The sequence below is a fragment of the Gobius niger genome (genome assembly GCF_951799975.1).
Source record: "Gobius niger genome assembly, chromosome: 17".
Taxonomy (NCBI): domain Eukaryota; kingdom Metazoa; phylum Chordata; class Actinopteri; order Gobiiformes; family Gobiidae; genus Gobius; species Gobius niger.
The window spans coordinates 400,279-418,702 of record NC_136868.1 but is presented as its reverse complement, the minus strand read 5'-3'; the positions used below and the strand labels follow the sequence as shown (position 1 = coordinate 418,702).

Here is an 18,424-nt window from a genome sequence, read left to right as displayed (position 1 = left end):
TTCAAATAAAAAGGTCCATCTCTGATGTGTCCCGATTCAGCAAGAAGGCAGAGGGCCACCAAAAATAGGTCTGAGGGCCGCACTTTGGACACCCCTGCCTTAAAGGAATAGGCCACCGTTTTTACATACTGAGATATGTTCTTACCTCACTTTAGTCGAGTTAATATATCCCCGTCTGGTCTTTGTCCGTGCGCTCACACATACGCAGCCTCTCCCACATGTCACATAGCTCCAAAAAAGCTCACGATAGAAGCTACCAAGCTCTTCCCCCCGCTCACTTCCGTCAATAACCTTTAGGAGTTACTGCGCGGACGTTTTACTCCTCGTATCATTACGCCTCACAATATAGTTCCCCTTTTTATTTGCTTATAAAATCCACATGTTACATTTCTGTGTAAATATACTTCGCATGAAAACACTTCACGTAACTTTATTTAAATAGGGAACACGTGGAAGAGCTTGGTAGCTTCCAACTTCACCCCCGTTTGGAGCCATCGTTTTGCGTGATTGAGGACACACACAAACACCAGACAGGTACACATCAACTCGTCTAAGCTCAGGTAAGAACATGTCTCAGTGTGGAAAAACTGAACTATTCCTTTAAGTTTGGCATAATTCATTCAGTTACCTTTAATGCCCCGCGGGAACCCTGTAAGAAATGGCCTTGTGACTGTGACTTCCTGAAACGCCTTGCCCATGGGAACAACATGAACTGGCTGCGTGAGGACTGTCTCAGATACTGGACTGAGGCGGCTTCTTGAAAACACCGTATTTATTTGTTTGATTTCAGATTGAAATGTGCTGGAATGTGGACTACAGACGAGAGGCAGAAGAACAGAAGAATCCTGGTCTCCTTGAATACTGTGTGTCCAAATGTAAAGATTAAGGTTTGTTTTTATTTGTCCAGAAAAGGAAAACATGTCCTGCATTTGACCCCATCTTTGAAAAGCCACTGGAGGAACCTGTTGTGCATGTTTTGGATCCTGTTTTCTGTATGAAACCCGAACAGAGGAATGAAGCGCGGTGGACGTTACAGCTTGTTTTGACCCGGTCTCAAAAGTCCCTTGAAAACCTTCAGCTTCCCAGCTCCGGTGAGATCGAAGCTGTAGTTGGAAGTCACGTATGGGACGTCTTCATCAAAGTCCTGCAAGACAAAGGAAGAGGAAGAGGTTTCAGAAGAACCTCCAGAAGGATGACCCGACAGGCCATTGCCAAACGAACATTAACATTGTGATTTCAGTTTGATGCCATGAGTTGTTTCAGCCCCACATTGGAGTAAGAAATAACATCAATAAAAACTGACCAGCAGAAAGTGACTGATTGTTCTGTTGGTCAAGTCTCGGGTTCTGCAACTATGGAGTCATTCATCTAGACGGTTAAAACAAATTATTATTAGCTATTTGTGGGCGTTTTGCACCTTCATTCACCGTTTGAAATGGCCTGTATTAGAGACAATATGAGTTCAAAAGCTGCTGCTGCTCAACCTTCCTGGTTAAAGGTCAAAGAAAGAATTAATTTTGCGCTGATGTGCCCAAAGAATGAGATCAGCTGACCGCCAGATCATCCAAACGACCAGGTTATTCCAGGATGCATCGGGCTCACATAAGCTGCTATTGACGGACCATTTACCATTTTCTCCAGTTCCGTTTTACCCAAATCTAAAAGGTCACAGCCTATGGGCCAGTGCAAAAACCTTATTTGAAAGCTAAGACCTACAAAACTCATCTAAACAGATCTTTTTTTTCCCTGCTTTGTCATATTTTTGACGTGTTTTTCCTTCGCTTTTTTTGTGGCGTTTTCATCATAATTTTGTGCATTTTCGTCTCTTTTTTGTAGATATTTTTCAAGAAGCTTTAAGATTTCCAAACTGGAGAAAATGTGCTCGGTTCAGGTGGGGTCAAGAGGTTAATCGAAGCTCAAGTCCAATGGAATATTAAAGCTTTTTTTCTTTTTAGCTTGAGCTTAGTCAAGAACAGCTTCAATCCCGTTAGAGATTCTTAATCAAGCCTGGAGTAAATGAATTCAAACTAGTCTAGATTCACTCGGTTCATGTGAGCAGTTTTCTGTCGGGACCAGTGGTTTCGCTCGGGATAATTTCTCTCTTTCAGGGTTGAAAAAAATCCGTCATGAGCAATTTTTATCCTTCATGAATTAATCCATAAGCGTTTTTTTTTTTTAAATATATGTATACATGTATAGGCCGCATGTTATTTATGTTAGTAAAAATGTGAGATTTTAGGATAAATGGAGCTGAACTAAACCTGAACAGTCTTGGTACATTTTGCAACAGAAATGTGAATAAACTGGTGTGTAAAAGTCTGAGAGGAGACGACTTTCAGAGTCACTGCTCCTCAACATCAAGGTCAGATTACGCTCAGACAAATGGAAAGTGGAGCTTATTATTTGCATTTTATCAATTTTAACGGAATGTAAGAGACGGTGGGTGAACGGGACAATGTTTACCAGTTCCATCACTGCACTACGCGCCGCCACACATGGGGAGGGAAAGAGAGAGAGGGGGGGGGACATAGATGAGCTCGTCCTGAGACTGACGTGAGAAGAGCGGCTCCACATGGAAGGATATTATTAGTCTTTAACCGTGTTTGCATCGTGGTTTTCTTCCCCGTGTTGTTGTTGCGCCGGGTCAGGAAAGTTAGCGAGCGAGGCAGTGATACAACTGTAAGAGCTCATCCAAGACAAGACGCGGAGTGAAACTTTAGAGAGAGAGAGACGGGCGCTCTCTGAAAAACAGCAGAGCTGTGGCTTGATTTTCAATCCTTCAAAATGACGGACGGCCTTTGAAATTTCCCGTCAAAGTAAAAAATATTCCGTAAATGACGGAGAATCTTCGGTTAATGTCATGACAAGGTCATGTCTCTGGTTGGGGGTGTGAGCTGACCTGTGTGGTGACCACGCAGGACGGCAGTGTGATGGCGCCCAGGATCAGACAGTTGACGCTTCTGAGGACGCTGGGGTCGACCGGAGTCAACAGGTAATAAAACCCTCTGATCATATCCACGCCTCTGAGAACGCCTGCAACGCAACACAGAACAGCCATTCACCTTTACAAACGTCTCACAACTCAGACTTTAACAGAAATATCTCACATTACCACAAACGTCTCACCATTCACACTTTAATTAACAGAAATAACTCACATTACCACTAAACTCATAATACACAGTAATGCAGAATCTGAAAGGACACGTACCAAACCCAACACACGGACAGATGGGGCTCTGGGACAGCAGGACGGGGGCCCCTCGGCTGCTGATCTTCTCCCCCACACAGCACAGCGCCACCAGGCTGGCGTTGGCAGCATAGCACATGTGACTGGGCATGACCTCGCAGTGGAGGACGCCCAGGGCCACCGCGCTCTGGGGCACCTGACGGTTCAACATGGAGAGTCAGCACGTGCATCACAGTCTGTACAGTTCAGTTTAGAGTAATGGAGCACACTTAGTTCTGTCCTCCTTTAGTAAACTGTAAACTCAGATATGTGTGGGGACAAACACTGTGCAACTGATTATAAAGCATCCGTATCACTTTCATGAAGTTACAGGTGAGTTTTGTTGCAGTTTTGTGAAAGTGACTCCGTAAGTTGTGAAAACTCCTCCCTGTGAAGAATTGAGACGCAACAAAGTGTGAAAAAGTTGGGGATGAATTTGAACAACTAACATTTGAATTGAGTGGGTTTCTCTTTCATTGCTTCTGACCCAAATAAAATCAGGTAAAGGGCATTTAATGTAAGTAACTGTGATGATACAGAACAGTAAGGTAGTCTACAGATATTTACATTAATTAAAGGAACTATACGGAGTTTAAAAATGTTTAAATGATGTATTTTCCTCCCCCTCCATGTTCCAGCCATGTCCTAATGTGTAGAATGAGCCCAGGCCTGTTCACAATGGTCTATAAAATCCTGCACTGTCACTGAAAAAGCTGTTACTTTGGGTCCGAAGTCCCGTCATGTACGAGCTTAAAGGGGGGGTATTCTGCAAAATGGACTTTTTCCAGCTTTCCCTCATGTTATTCTGTCACTCCCTCATTAAAAACATGGCTGAAGTGTTGCCTTGGCACATTCACGTATTTCTGAGTAATCTGTAAAAACTCTGATGGCGGCCATTTTAGGGATAGGTTTGCCTGAGTCCTCCTAGGAACGCCCCCACCTCCTGGAGACGCCTCCGAGCTTTGGTCACCAGCCGAGTAACCAACCACTGCTCCTCAGCAGAACCCCCTCCCCACTGATGCCACAGACAGCGTGTGGAGGGGGCGTGTCTAAAGGCTCAGAGGTTCTTAAAGAGACAGAGGCCTATTTCAAGACATTCACTACAGCCATTTTGAGAGAGACATTTTATACAAGGCAGTTATTCTAATTTACTGCATTTACAGACCAACAGAAGGTTTGTCATCATTGTAGTGAGATATAGACTGGTGCTATGGGACTGACAAAAGCAGAACACCCCCTCTTTAAAGCAGAACACCCCCTCTTTAATACAGAAGCTGCAGTTACACGTATGACCTGAGGTGGCAGCAGTGAGTATGAAATGGCCAGCTTGCATCTAGTCCCTTAAATCTACTTTTTCTAATAAAATACCCACAAATTCAAACCGATGTTGTAAATGACGTCACCGACAGCCAGAGCAGCTTTAACACTCGCTGTGGAGATTTAGCAGCTTCCTGATTAATGAAGTATAAATATTGCCAATAATTATGTAAATATATATATTTTTTTGTAGCTTTTTCACCCAATTCCTGGCCCAACTAAAAACACTAATATTTAACCTCTTAAACCCCACCTGAGCCAAGCAGATTTTCTCCAGCTCGACTTCCTTCTTCTTGAAAAAAGTCGCAAAACAGCATCAAAAACAAAGATGAAAAGTCACAAAACCAAACAAAAATGCAACAAAAAGCCACAAAAGAGCGACAGAAAAGTGACAACACGAGGAAAAAGATCCTTCTCCATGACTTTTTTAGGTCTTTCAAATGAGGCGTTACACTGGCCTATAGGCTGTACCCTAAAGCTGAACTGGAGGTTAAGGCGAGGGTTAAGAAGTTACAGAGAAGGGATTCATGTTTCCTCTTTGATTCCTCTGTGGCTCGGTCTTTAGAAAAACACTCGTACTGTCCGGTGTGACTAAGATGAAGGTGGAGGTCTGAAGGTTTACCTGATATGGGGTGAGGCTGTGCAGAGGCCTGACGGGCCCCGGGTCCGGACACTGGAGCTGGCTCAGATAGGACAGTAACGACAGCTCTCGCAGTTCGTTCGAGCGTTGGTGCTTTCTGCATAGATTCAGAAGAAGAAAGAAAAGCGATGTGGTGAACCTCCTCAGCGATTGAAACAAACACTTCTTTTAATAACTCATGTCCGATGATAGTAACGGCTCTCCTTACGCAGTGCCCTGTGTGCCCACGCCCTCGAACTCCGACTGGACGGGCAGGTGGACGTAGGTTCTGAGCGAGGCCTGGCCCTCTGTGAACTCGCTGAGGGCGGTCTGCGCGGGGGGGTGGGTCTGGAAGCCGTCAGCCGTCCTCAGGAACTCAGGGGTGAGACTGGAGCACTGCTGGATCCCTCCATGTCCCAGCTGCACCACGTAAGTCACCGGGAAGAACCGAAGCATGTCCACCAGCACCTCCAACCCAAATCCTGAGGGGAAACAATCATGTAATAATGATAAAAGTAACTTGGGCAGCATTTAGGGCTGCAACTAACGATTATTTTGTAGTCGATTAATCTGTCGAATATTTTTACGATTAATCGCTTGGCTGTGAATGGTGTGGAAAATTTTATTTTTTCCATTTTTTTTTATCACATTATAGCTTAAGTGGTGCTGTTTGAGGATGTGTTGATGGAGGAAACTAAAGGGAAATGTTTTTTGAAGGAACTATTCATGAAATTTACAATGTACAAAACACTACAGACCCTAAATACAAAATTGAAGTAGGTTTTCATAAAAATTGCTAAATTTTTTAGGTCATTTTTGCTCCACTTTAGTCTGTGTGAATCAGAAACCGATTCATCGATTACTAAAATAGCTGTCGACTCTTTCAATAATCGATTAGTCGCCGATTAATCGATTAATCGTTTCAGCCTTAGCAGCATTTATACTCCTTTACATTGAGCTACATTGGTATGGGTTTCATTCAGCCGGGTTAAATGTAAAATAAAAATGGGGAGGAGACTAAAATCATTCAAAAGTCCAAAGACAGTTTGAAAGAGCTTCATGTCATTTACATTCACTGCCAAAGGAACAGCTCTGAGCTTCGTTCAAGTGGGAGAAGCTCCAGGAAATATTAAGATTAGAAATAGAAAGTTCACTAAATCAATTGTAGATTTGGTCAACTACATTTACATGAAGTTTAACAAAACTAAAACTCGACTAAAATATGTCAATATGTCAAAATTAAACTGATGGGCTGCCAGATCCAATGGCTAAAACCTAAAAAAGGACTGAGTTAGTTTCCAAAGTCTCTGCACTTGTCCCCAGTTAAGTCCTGACTAGTGCAAGAGCCTCCATTTTGAGGCTCGAAATGAAACATCACTATAGTATTGGAGAAAAGTCTAGAGAAAAAAAAGAAAAAGGGGTGTTGACAGAGCCGTGGGAAGATGTTTTAGTTAGGGGGCGCTGAGGGACAAAATGTACCCCCAAAATACTTTTCCTGTGCGTAAATCCTATTTATTAACTTCTTAACTCCCGCCTGAACCGAGAGCATTTTCTCCAGTTCAGCTTTACCCAAATCCTGTAGGCCAGTGTAACGCCTCATTTGAAAGACCCACAAAACTAAACTGATCTTTTTCCTCACGGCAGATTTTTTATCATCACTTTTTTTGTCGGGCAGTCGACTCATTTTTGTCAAATTTTCATGACTTTTTTGTCGCTTTTTCGTCAAAAAATGACAAAAATGGACAAAAAATTTACAAAAAAAATGCAAATAATTTGGGATTTTTTTTGTCACTTTTTCGTCAATTTTGTCTCAATTTTTTGTCAAATTTTTCGCTCTTTTTTTGGTCAATTTTTGTCATTTTTTTCACATTTTCATCCTTGTTTTCATCTCAGTTTTGTTGCTATTTTCACACCTTTTTTCCAGAAGCTTTTGGATTGGGGTAAAGCTGGAGAAAATGTGCTCGGTTCAGGCGGGAGTTAAGGTGTTGATATTGCCTGCAGTTCACAAACTATCCACCAGGGGGGGGCTGCAGCGCCCTCAGCACCCTGGGTTCCCACGGCCTTGTGTGTTGAAAATTTAAAAAATTTATATATTTTTTTCTTTCGATACAAAGTTTTGACACCTGTTGGGTCCAGGGGCTGCACTAAAGAAAGTGACTCGGTTGATTCAGCTCAGATAAATGACACAAAATTAAAGGAAATTGTTTTTTTATGGAATAAATTAACATTGTTTTTCTGTTTTCTGGTTCTAGACGACAAATATATTAGCATAGGTATTGGAAAAGGTATTGTTCAGGTATTTGTATCGGAAGTACTGGTATTAAAAGAGAATGTAGAGCAGCGACACCTGGCCCACATATACGGAGATTTAATGAGTAAAGTATGAAGGTTAAGATGTGATTGTAAAGCCTTTTTAAAGCCAGTAACAGCACATCCTACACACCCTGCCTTCCCCAGCAACAACTGCACATAAAGCTTCACGTTTTCAATTTATACAGAGCTTCTCCTTCTCCACTAGGCTCTCGGACACAACAACACAAGTTGGACTGCGAGCGCTGGGATATCTGAGTCCAGTGAAGGTTTAAGAAAAGCAGAGGTTTGACAGGATGTAGGATTTTTCTCACAAACATGAAATCACTTGGATAATTGGTTAGTTAGTGTAGTTAGATTAGTGTAGCAGTCATGGCCACCTTTGACCCAGCCCATGGTGTTGATGATGATGGGGTCCTCTCCGCTCTGGGGGCGCCTGTGCCATAAGGACTTCAGCGCGTCCAGGTACCGCTCCAGGTCCGACTCGCAGGACGACTGCCCGTAGTAGATCATGTGGTCCGGGAGGCGCTGGTGAGTGAACGGAGGGCCTGGAGAGGGGGGGGGATAAAGAGATTACATTTTACAAATCCAATATCCTGAATCAACCCACATTAAGAGTTTATAAGTAAGGATTAAACAACTCGGGCCGTGCGTTAGCCGGTTCTAACGCCCGACACAGTGTTGTTCCTCCTGCATTATAACGTCTAACGCGGCTCCTCGTTGTTTAATCCGCTTATACCAGGGTCCCACAAACCTAACATTTATAATAAATGTGTTTTTCATTGACTAAAGTCACTAAATCTGCCAGACTACGGGACTATTTTGTGTGGGTTATTAGCCGGTCACTGAAGGCTGGTCTCAGAGTGAGTCATTCTCCGCAGCTATTACGAGGATCTCAGTCAGGCTCAACGACACAACATCAGCACAGAATCACAACACAACAGGACTAACCCGGAAACACTTTTCCCTGGAAGGAAACACGAGTTATTTACCTTATTTTTGTCTTTTTTTGTCTTTTTTGTCACATTTTTTGTCTCATTTTGTCTCTTTTGTCACATTTTTTGTCTTTTTTTGTCTCTTTTTGTCTTTTTTTGTCCTTTTTGTGTCAATTTTTTTTTCTTTTTTTTGTCTCTTTTTGTCTTTTTGTCTTTTTTTGTCTTTTTTTGTCACATTTTTTGTCTTTTTTTGTCCTTTTTTTTCTTTTTCTTTTTCTTTTTTTGTCTTTTTTTGTCGTTTTTTTGTTTTTTTAGTCACTTTTTTTGTCACATTTTTTGTCTTTTTTTGTCGTTTTTTGTCTCTTTTTGTCACATTTTTTGTCTTTTTTTGTCACATTTTTTGTCTTTTTTTTGTCACATTTTTTGTCTTTTTTGTCACATTTTTTGTCTTTTTTTGTCACATTTTTTGTCTTTTTTTGTCTTTTTTTGTCACATTTTTTGTCTTTTTTTGGTCACATTTCTCGCACATCTTCATCCTTGTTTTCGTCTCAGTTCTGTCGCAAATTTCACACCTTTTTTCCAGAAGCTTTTGGATTGGGGTAAAGCCGAGCTGGAGAAAACGTGCTCGGTTCAGGCGGGAGTTCAGGCGTTAACCTGAAGAAACAGCTGCGGTGGAGTCGCTCACACCTGGGCCCCCCCAACTCAAACTTTTATGTTTGACTTTACTAATCCAGACAAAGATGCTTCAATGCAGGATCATTTTATGTACGCCTGAAAATGATGAATAGCCTTAACCGTTTCCAATAGAAATGTAAAGCTCATATGTTATTAACAGCAGCTAACCTAGCTGCTCACTCTCCTCTACAAACATTTAGCAAACACTAAATCCATCTCATACGTTCCTGTCAGTCACTAATTACGCCTTTATCTGGTTCAGCTGTGTCACGCGTTGCTATGGTATAAAGCAACAGAAATACTTGTACAAACCCAAAAGCGGTTCCTGGACAGTTGTCAGTGAGAGGCAGCCGGCCGGGGTGAACTCTGTTTGTCCCAGATCCCCTTCCAAATACTCCACACTCCCAGTGCTGAAAACAAACACACGTTATCATTCAGCACCAATGAAGAGCGCATTTACCAACGGCAGATTATCTGGACCTACTGATTTAATAACGTGTTGATGAGAACTCTTATAAAAGTCGACTTTCCCACATTCTTTGCTCCACACACGAGGATAACGGTGCCTTCCATGTCCGCTGCAAGACAAAGTGTTCAAAATCAAACACACGATCAGCTGAATAAACCCGTGTGGAGCCGCTGACCTTTGCAGGCGTTGATGAGCGTGTTTAAGGCGTCCGTGAGGCTTTTCGAGGACTTAAAGCCGTCGATGTTCGCTGAAAGAGGGACGATGCCGAGACCGTTGAGCGGCGTGTCGAGGACGGCTGAGGGAAGCTCATTCTGGAGGACCAAACATCGACATAGTGAGCAGCATTATAATAAAAGTGTCTCTGTGATAAGGTCATGCTTACCGCGGGAGGGCTGAACAGTTCGCTGAGGTTCGGGAAACTCGACAGAAACCTGGTCAGCGTGGATTCCAGTGGTTCCAATAAGACGATGGAAGAGTTTCGGATCACTTTTCCGATCAGCTTTTTTCTGGAACCTTAAAGAGACACAGGCAAGGCATCAATCATGTGACAAAGGCCATTCTGAAGAGGTCCGTGATAGAGCGGAACTCGAGGGGCAGAAGGAAACTCCACCATGTTCAGAAGGAAAGGTTCACGAAACTCATTTCTTTACTGAGGGTTTATACAGCATCATTTATATTTCATAAAAGAGGAAAGAGAATTGGGCAAAACGGGCAAAACATGTGGTTTGAGCCAAAACTGCAGCTGAATATGTTCTAGACCAGGGTTTCCCAAACTGTGGTACGCGTGCCCCTGGAGGTTCGCAGGACGCCCCCGAGGGCTACGCAAAGACATGCTGGAGAAAAAAAAACAATCTTTTCAATACTGACCCGTTAAACCGCGGCACGGGAGACTCGCTTATACAGGCAACAGAGTGTGATTGTTCAGACATGGATGAGCTGGTTCTGGACCTCGATGTGTCCGCTCTAGAACCAAACCTCAAAGTCTCAGGGTCACATCACCTCAAGCCACTGCCATCAAGGGTCAAAAGGTGGAGCTTGTGGGAAAATACAAATATTTGGGGACGCTGATTGACAACAGGCTCAACTTGAAGCTGTGTAAGAAAGGGCAGCAGCGCCTGTTTTGCCTCTGGAAACTGGCTTACTTTCATGTGGACAGGACCATAATGAGACTGTTTTATAAATCTTGTGTCGAGTCAGTGCTAACGTTTTTTTGATGTGTTGGTTTGGTAACCTTAACATCAAAGCGAAAAACTCACTCAGCAAAATTGTAAATGTGAGTGCTAAGATTGTGGGAGCTCCTCAGACTCCACTTTCGGACCTGTAATCTGGACAGGTGACGCGGAAGGCTCGGAGTATTCTGGCTAATGATGCTCATCCTCTTCATTGTGCTGCAAAACTAATTGCCCCATCGGGGACATGAAATAAAGTGAAGTGACGTGAGTGAAGTGAAGTGAAACCTCAAGAGCTGCTCAGGACCTGAGTGTGGAAAACTCTGCAGAGGCCGGGAGTGCAGCAGCAGCAGCGGCAGCAGCAGCAGCAGCGGCAGCGCCTTTAACGTGATCAAGGTTTGATCCAGTTGCCATTTCTTTACTATCTGTCAAAAAGAGAGAGGAGCCTCTGCGAGCGACGATAGTCTTCTTCCTCTCACTCTGACCTGAGGACTGAGGGGAGAAGAAGCGTCTGTGGTCATTGCCTCGTCTGCCACTAAACCTGTGCCTTTGTATCTGACACATTTAAATCTACGTGCACATGTATACATTATCTGAACACATGTGGATCTGTCCCGTTGGTTTGACAGTACGACTGAGGGGGCGGGGCCAGAGTCTGATGTTCAGAATGAACTGAACTCAGCTTTACTCAGCCTGTTTTCAAAATAATAAACAGTGAACTCCTTGAGTTCGCTGTAATAATGGAGGAAATAAATACATTACTACATGTGATATTCCCAGTGTTTTCCATCGTGTTAAAGTAGGGGGTACGCGACTCTTCACCCACAGCTTCAGGGCAACGTCATCATTTTTCAAGAAATGTTCTATGCCAGTTTGATTCATCTTTGTAGAAGGTTCATACTGTCTTCTTAGGTTAAGGCTATTATAGTTGTGTTTCTTATAGTAAGACAGAATCTCAAATCAGCCATATCAGAGCACTGCAAGAGGGAAAACCACATCATGAACTGGGACAATGCCAGGGTCATCCGTGCCGAAAGTAACAAGTATCACGGCTGGATCAGAGAAGCCATCGAGATCAGGAAACATCAACATCTATGAACCGGGACGAGGGAGCTACACCTTATCCCACACCTGGGAGGCCGTCCTGGAGAAGGCGCCGGTCAGTAGGGGGCGTAAGCTCTCCCTACTGACTGGAAAACCCATGTAAGCTGCTACGACACGACACCTCCACCACCAGGTGGCGCTTCTGAGGAAGATCACAGGAAGTGATCGAAACTAGTCAAGCAGGTAAACTAAACCTTTCTGTCTTACTATAAGAAACACAACTATAACAGTTTGATTCATATTTAATGCTTTGTTATAACATCTAAGGCCTTGATTTTGGCACAATTCATTTATGACTTTTTAATGCCCTGCGGACGCCCTGTTTAACTGCACAAAATGATCGCAGCAATATCCAAATCGCAGGAAGCCACAACATCACTGCGAGCTCCAATTTGACTGAGACTTTAACATTTTTGCTGACACACCCTATAAAAAACGCCTTGTAACTTAAAATGGTGCAACTTTAGTCATGTTTTCCTTTCCTTTTTTCTCCCCCTCACATCCTGCAGCCTTAATCTCTAACTAGCTGCTGGTACCTGAGGGCAGATAGTCCTTGAGGATGTTTGTTGCTGGTACCTGAGGGCAGATAGTCCTTGAGGATGTGTGTTGCTGGTACCTGAGGGCAGATAGTCCTTGAGGATGTTGGAGAGCTGGGCCGGCTGCTCCGTGTGCGTGTTCTCCGTCTCCATGGCTCGGATGGTGAGGGGACAGTGTGAGGCGGGGGAGAAGAGGGGGTACGGCTGCTGTCCCTCCTCGATAGTGAAGCCCATCACCTCCACACGACCGTACAAGCAGGTCAGGAAACACTTCCCTCGGAAACACAGCGTCTGGAGACAAGTATCACCAATGATCATTAGGGTTCAGAAGAAACTAGGAGGCAATCGAGGCTGTTCACAGGAAATGTTGAGATTCGTAAGTTATGGAAAAGTTATCTGGAGTAAAGCAAAACCAAACACTGTGACCGGGTAGGACGTTTCAGGCGAGACACTTCAGGTGAAAGTATGGATGTTTCCCGCAGTGGTGGAAGTGGAGATTTGTATCTGTTTTCCTCCCTTTACATCTTAGTTTTCATGTCAGATATAAAAATGATGATGTTTATTTGATGATGTTTTGTCTGCGAGGTGGGGGCGACCCGGAAGTAGAAAGGCCGTCTTTCCCGCGGGTTTTCATTCATAAATATTGACAGATTTGACATCCACGTGTCCTGCTAAGGGGCCCCGTGATGACGCTTTCACCCAAATATGGTGTTTTTCCTCCTACGAGACGCTGGAGCGGAAAAGTGGAAGAACGGGCCGAGCATGCGCACTCGCTACAAAACTTCAGGGCTGGTTTTCTCTGAATGAGAGAAGCCGCACTCGGGCAGAGCCTGAGCCCTTATAGAAGCTCCCACAGACTCCACACTTTACAGGCTGAGACACAACAACATTCTGAAGGTTTTTTCAGAGATTTTTTAATATCTAATTCCTAGCCTGATTTATTCAGCTTTGAAACCAAAAAAACAGGCGGAATTTGAGTTTTTACAGATTTTTTCACTGATGATTAGTTTATTGAAAAACTAAACAAAATATCCAAAATCCCTCTGAAAAAATCTGAGTCACTAATATGTCAATAACATAAAACCATAACATTTAATCTGGATCAATTCATTATTTTGATTTCGTTGCCCAAAATATCGGCAGTTTTGGCCATTTTAATGCTGAAAATGCCTTATTTTTATGTGAAAACATAAAATGACAGAAAAAATGCAACACATTTTTTTCTCATATTTATATCTGTGATGTTCAGCAAAAGTTTCACATTGACGTCTCTACATTTATTTATTTTCCCTGTTCACCTGTAGGGTCTCTCCTTAATGCACAGAAAAGCAGTGTCTGATTATAAAGACTTATCTAACAATCCTCTTAACCCCCACCCGAGTGCATTTGCTCCAATTCAGCTTTACCAAAATCCACAAGGCCACAGCCTCTAGGCCTGTGTAATGCCTCATTTGAAAGCTAAGACCACAGAAGTCATCTCAATGGATGTTTTTCTTCACGCTGTCGTCACTTTTGAGATTTTTTTGGGGGGGGTTTCATCACATTTTTGCCACATTTTCATTGTTATTGTCACTTTTTTGCTGCTCTTTTTTGGGTGTTTTGGTTGCGTTTTCTTCACAGATTTTTGTCACTTTTTTGTTTCATTTTCATCCTTGTTTTCACTTCATTTTTGTAGCAATCTTCAATTTAAAAAAAAGGCAAACTGGAGAAACTGTGCTTGGTGCAGGTGGGGCTCAGACTCCACATGTGCAAACACGACTTTATAAGATTGCAACTACAAGCTAAAAGATGCCAGACTAAAGATCACTTGTTTAGTTTTTAAAGGCACTATGTGGAGTTTAAAAAAGCCAAACTTAAGTATTTTCCTCCCCCTACATGTTCCAGCCATGTCCTAATGTGTAGAATGAGCCCAGACCTGTTCACCACAACTGCCTGAGGTGGCAGTAGTGAGTATAAAATGGCCAACTTGCATCCAGCCTCTTTAAAAAGTAAACAAAAACAAAACAAAAAAAAGAGTCCAATGTTTTGTTAATCATAATAAAGACAATATAGAACAAAACAGAAAAACCTGGAGGCGATCGTCTACACATGGAAACACATTGATTTGCTCACCTGGTCCTTCTGCATGACCACCACGGCGTGATTCTTCTGGTCGTCTCTGATGGCGCAGTGGTGGAGCGCGCTCTCCTCCAGCCTGCCCGGCTTCTGGAACTGCTTCTCATCCATCGTCTCGACGCCATTTCCGTGACGAAGAAAAGCCGGAACGCTGTTTTGGAGAAAATCCTCCGCCTCTTCCGTTGCAGAGCCAGAATTCCCATTCGTGTGAGCGTGAAATTTGTGCGTCCCCGTTTTCTTAGGATCTGAAACGTCCCTGGGCTTCACCTCCAGTCTTTTGATGCTGGGTTTCCTCTTCGATAACGCCTGGTGTTCGTGTATGAGCCGGGCCATGGCGGGGCTCGAGTTCAGGTCCGAGGAAGAGACTGTCGCCGTGGTCGGTCGGCAGCGTTTCGTTCTCGCATCTTTCCACTTGAGAGACTTGCCATGACCTTTACCCTGTGCACTCCTTTTCACCTTCATCGTGGAGGAGGTTTCTTCATGTACAATAACAGGAAGCTGGGGTCTGAAAACAGAAGAGTGGTCAATGTCAAAAACTAAACATATAGTATTGCGATGTTAGGTGATGAAATAGAGTTCAGGAATGTGATATCGCTAAGCATTATGGGATTAGCGGCAATAGTAAACTAATGGAGATTCTAAAGGTTAAAATACTGGAGTTAGGGCAGCTCGATTATTGAAAAAATAATAATCACGATTATTTTTGTCATAATTGAAATCACGATTATTCAAACGATTATTTGTTGCCTTTAAAAAAATCCATCAAAAAAGTGACAAAAATCCATCAAAAAATGACAAAAATCCATCAAAAAATGACAAAAATCCCAAAATTAAAAAATTGAAAAAAAAAATAACAAAAATTGAAATAAAATTTTAAAAAAAAAATATATATATATTTTTTAAAAATAAAATAAAATCGATTTTTTGCGATTATGCTAATTTTGTAATCGTTTACTGTTGTAATCGAAATCGTAATCGAATTTCGATTAATTGCACAGCCCTAACTGGAGTTATTGTTCACATTGAAACACTTGGACACCACAGTGAGTCAGATGCAGCTAACGGAGCTGTTCCACTGGCTTCTTCTCCACTTTTTATACTGTTTTAGCAAATGTTAGTCAATGGAAATGTATGCTAACAGCTGCAAAGATGGCGGATCGCCATGGTAACTGTGGAATTTCCCGAAGAAGCCACAATACATCGCCACATCACTAAAGTCTTCATCTGACTGAGATAGACAATTGTTTTTGCTAACTCAGAACTGCACTGAACTTGTGTAAAAGTTCTGTTTTAGTTTTAGTTAACATCAACTCACTTTTTTTTTTTACACAATTTGCTGAAAAACAAGCTACTAACGATGTGTGTTTAACTAGAATGGAACATGTGTTAAAAAGGTTTCGTGAAATATCTAAATAATATCGTTATTGCAAAGTTGCGCACACGTATCACACGTATCGCACGTATCACACGTATCGCACGTCTCGCACGTATCGCACGTATCACACGTTGTAAGTTAACGTTATTGTTCGTCTCCAGTTTAAATTGTTAAAAAGTTTTGACCAGTGTCTCCACATTTGGACTGGCAGGGGGATAGTTGTTCAAAATATAGTAGGTATATGTGTTCGCTAAAAATAAAAATCTCAAGAAATATCAAGAATATAATATATATTATATATTAAACACCAAATATGTCTGGAGTGACCCCTAAAATGCACGTTTCCTTGTCCCACCCCCTTGATCATCAAATTCAATCTGACATTAAACCATTAAAATACATTTTTATTTTGCATTATTTTGTCAAGTGATGTTTCTTGTAACTGTGTAAACATTTACATGAATTATTATGAATTATTATGCAAGAAATGTGTGTCCCACAACATGCTTCTAACCCTGTTACCCTAACATTAGTAGAAGAAGGATAAAACATGACACAGTAGAACTGACATCATTAAACACTTTTCCAACAGCGTGAGTAAAGCAAAGGCATGTCCTCTGCTCTGTTCTATTCTGCTCTCTCTTTCATATGTTTGTAACTTTGTTAGCCTTATATGAATGTCTCGCTCCACCTCCACCTGTTACACATTTTTTAGAATAAAACCAATGCATGAATTATTGTTATTCACAAATGTACTTAAGCAGGTTTGTCCTCTTGGTCAGTAGTAACAGCTAAACAGCTAGTTTCTATTCCTGAGTAAAAGCTAACATTAGCACAGATTTGTAATGCTACTTTTCTCATGTATTTGAATGTTGGTAACAGGGTTGTACCAAATATGTCAAATAACATAAAAAATACAATAGAACTTAAGTCTTTGATGTCTGAGCTGAGCCAATAAAGCTTTTTATATTGTAATACCTGTTATTGATGAAAACATAACACAGAAGATTAACATTTTGAAGTCAAAATGTCTCATATTCTGGAAAGACCGAAACAACTTTATATTTGATGCTCACGTCACAGAGAGCATGTGTAGATATAACATTATTAGCAGATCTTTAAATGTAAGTAATGTTGAGTTAGTCATCGGAATTCATAATAACACCTACAATAATATACATTTATGGTAAAGTTAACGGGCAAACGTGTCAACGTTTATCATCATGGCAACAAACTCCCAATGCTAACGCTGTAGCTGTAGCTTAAATAAACTTACCTAGTGGTGGGGAGTGAGGATATAAAAACTACTGTCTGGTATAAAAATGGCTCTTGTCACGCATTGCATCTAGTTTATAAGAAAGAGTTCTGGGAAAAGGGTGAAATGAGCCGAGCTAAAGCAGCACTGATGCTAGCAGTTAGCGGCATGTGTGAGCCAAACACACGGGGCTGCAGGGCTGGCCCGCCATGGACTTACCCGGGGTTAGCCTCGCGACGATAAACAGCGTAAACACGTGACTGTGAGGATCCTATTGTTGATCTGCGGTTAATAAACACTTAGAGATAAACATTCCACCATCTTAAATACACCACCACTCTTTCAGATTCATTATATGGCGTTTTGTTTGAGCGCGGACAACAAAAACGTTTCACGGGGTTTTGTTCGTCACGTTACGTCACTTCCGCTTCCTGTAGCACTTCAGGGCCCAGTTTAGCAACAAAAACGACCGTGCATCTATCTAGTTATTTCTTTCAAACACGTTATTCCCACATTAAGTGGGTAATGCGTGGTTTAGTGTGGGTCAGGTGAGTGGCACGCGCGCGCACTGACGCTCCTGCAGCCGCACTGACCGCGCACTGACCGCGCGCTAAGGGATCGTCCTGAAAGATCCGGGACTCGCAGTAAACGTGGAGGTGCGTAGCCAGGGAACGTTTTCCATCAAATGTGTGGATTCGGATTGTGTTCGGTGTGTGGGACGATACAAAGCATAACAAAAATGATTAACACTGATTACTACATGAGCCGGATAAATCACTGATTTTAAAGCTAAACTAAATGACTCATAAACAATCAGCAACTATGTGACTGAATGTGATCGATTCGGTCACGATCACACATTTGAAGTTCGATATATCGAGGCAGGAACATATTGTGATAAACAACATGATTGACTCTAAAGACACTTGATACTTTAAACTCTAACACATAAAAATGAGTTTGTGCTAAAGTGCATGTTCATTAGGGCTCGGGCAAAATACTGATACTTTATATCAAGTATTGCAAAACTTTCAATACTTGTGCTGCAGGCGTTTTATATCTTGCTCTCCTTTAGGGCTGCAACGAACCATTATTTTGTCATTGATTAATCTACTGATTATTTTTACGACTAATCGCTTGGCTGTGAATGGTGCTGGAAAATTGTATAGATATACATTTTTTTTATCACAAAACGCTAAAGTAGCCCCACTTGAGGATATGTTGATGGAGTAAACTTAAAGGGGTTAGATGCAAGTTGGCCATTTTATACTCACTGCTGCCACCTCAGGTCATACGTGTAACTGCAGCTTCTATAT

At 42.1% G+C, this 18,424-nt stretch overlaps 1 protein-coding gene across 1 annotated transcript; it reads right to left on the bottom strand.

The window, feature by feature from the left end:
• Positions 1 to 946: 946 nt before the first annotated feature.
• nol9 (nucleolar protein 9) lies at positions 947 to 17,150 on the bottom strand. Its single transcript, XM_079574910.1, has 13 exons — positions 17,130 to 17,150; positions 14,476 to 14,983; positions 12,444 to 12,654; positions 9,937 to 10,067; positions 9,730 to 9,865; positions 9,570 to 9,663; positions 9,398 to 9,495; positions 7,856 to 8,023; positions 5,395 to 5,647; positions 5,169 to 5,283; positions 3,212 to 3,386; positions 2,900 to 3,033; positions 947 to 1,144 (listed from the first exon to the last, which is right to left on the bottom strand). The coding sequence occupies exons 2-13, from the start codon at positions 14,938 to 14,940 to the stop codon at positions 1,031 to 1,033; spliced, it is 2,094 nt and encodes a 697-aa protein (XP_079431036.1). The 5' UTR covers positions 14,941 to 14,983; positions 17,130 to 17,150; the 3' UTR covers positions 947 to 1,030.
• Positions 17,151 to 18,424: the final 1,274 nt, after the last annotated feature.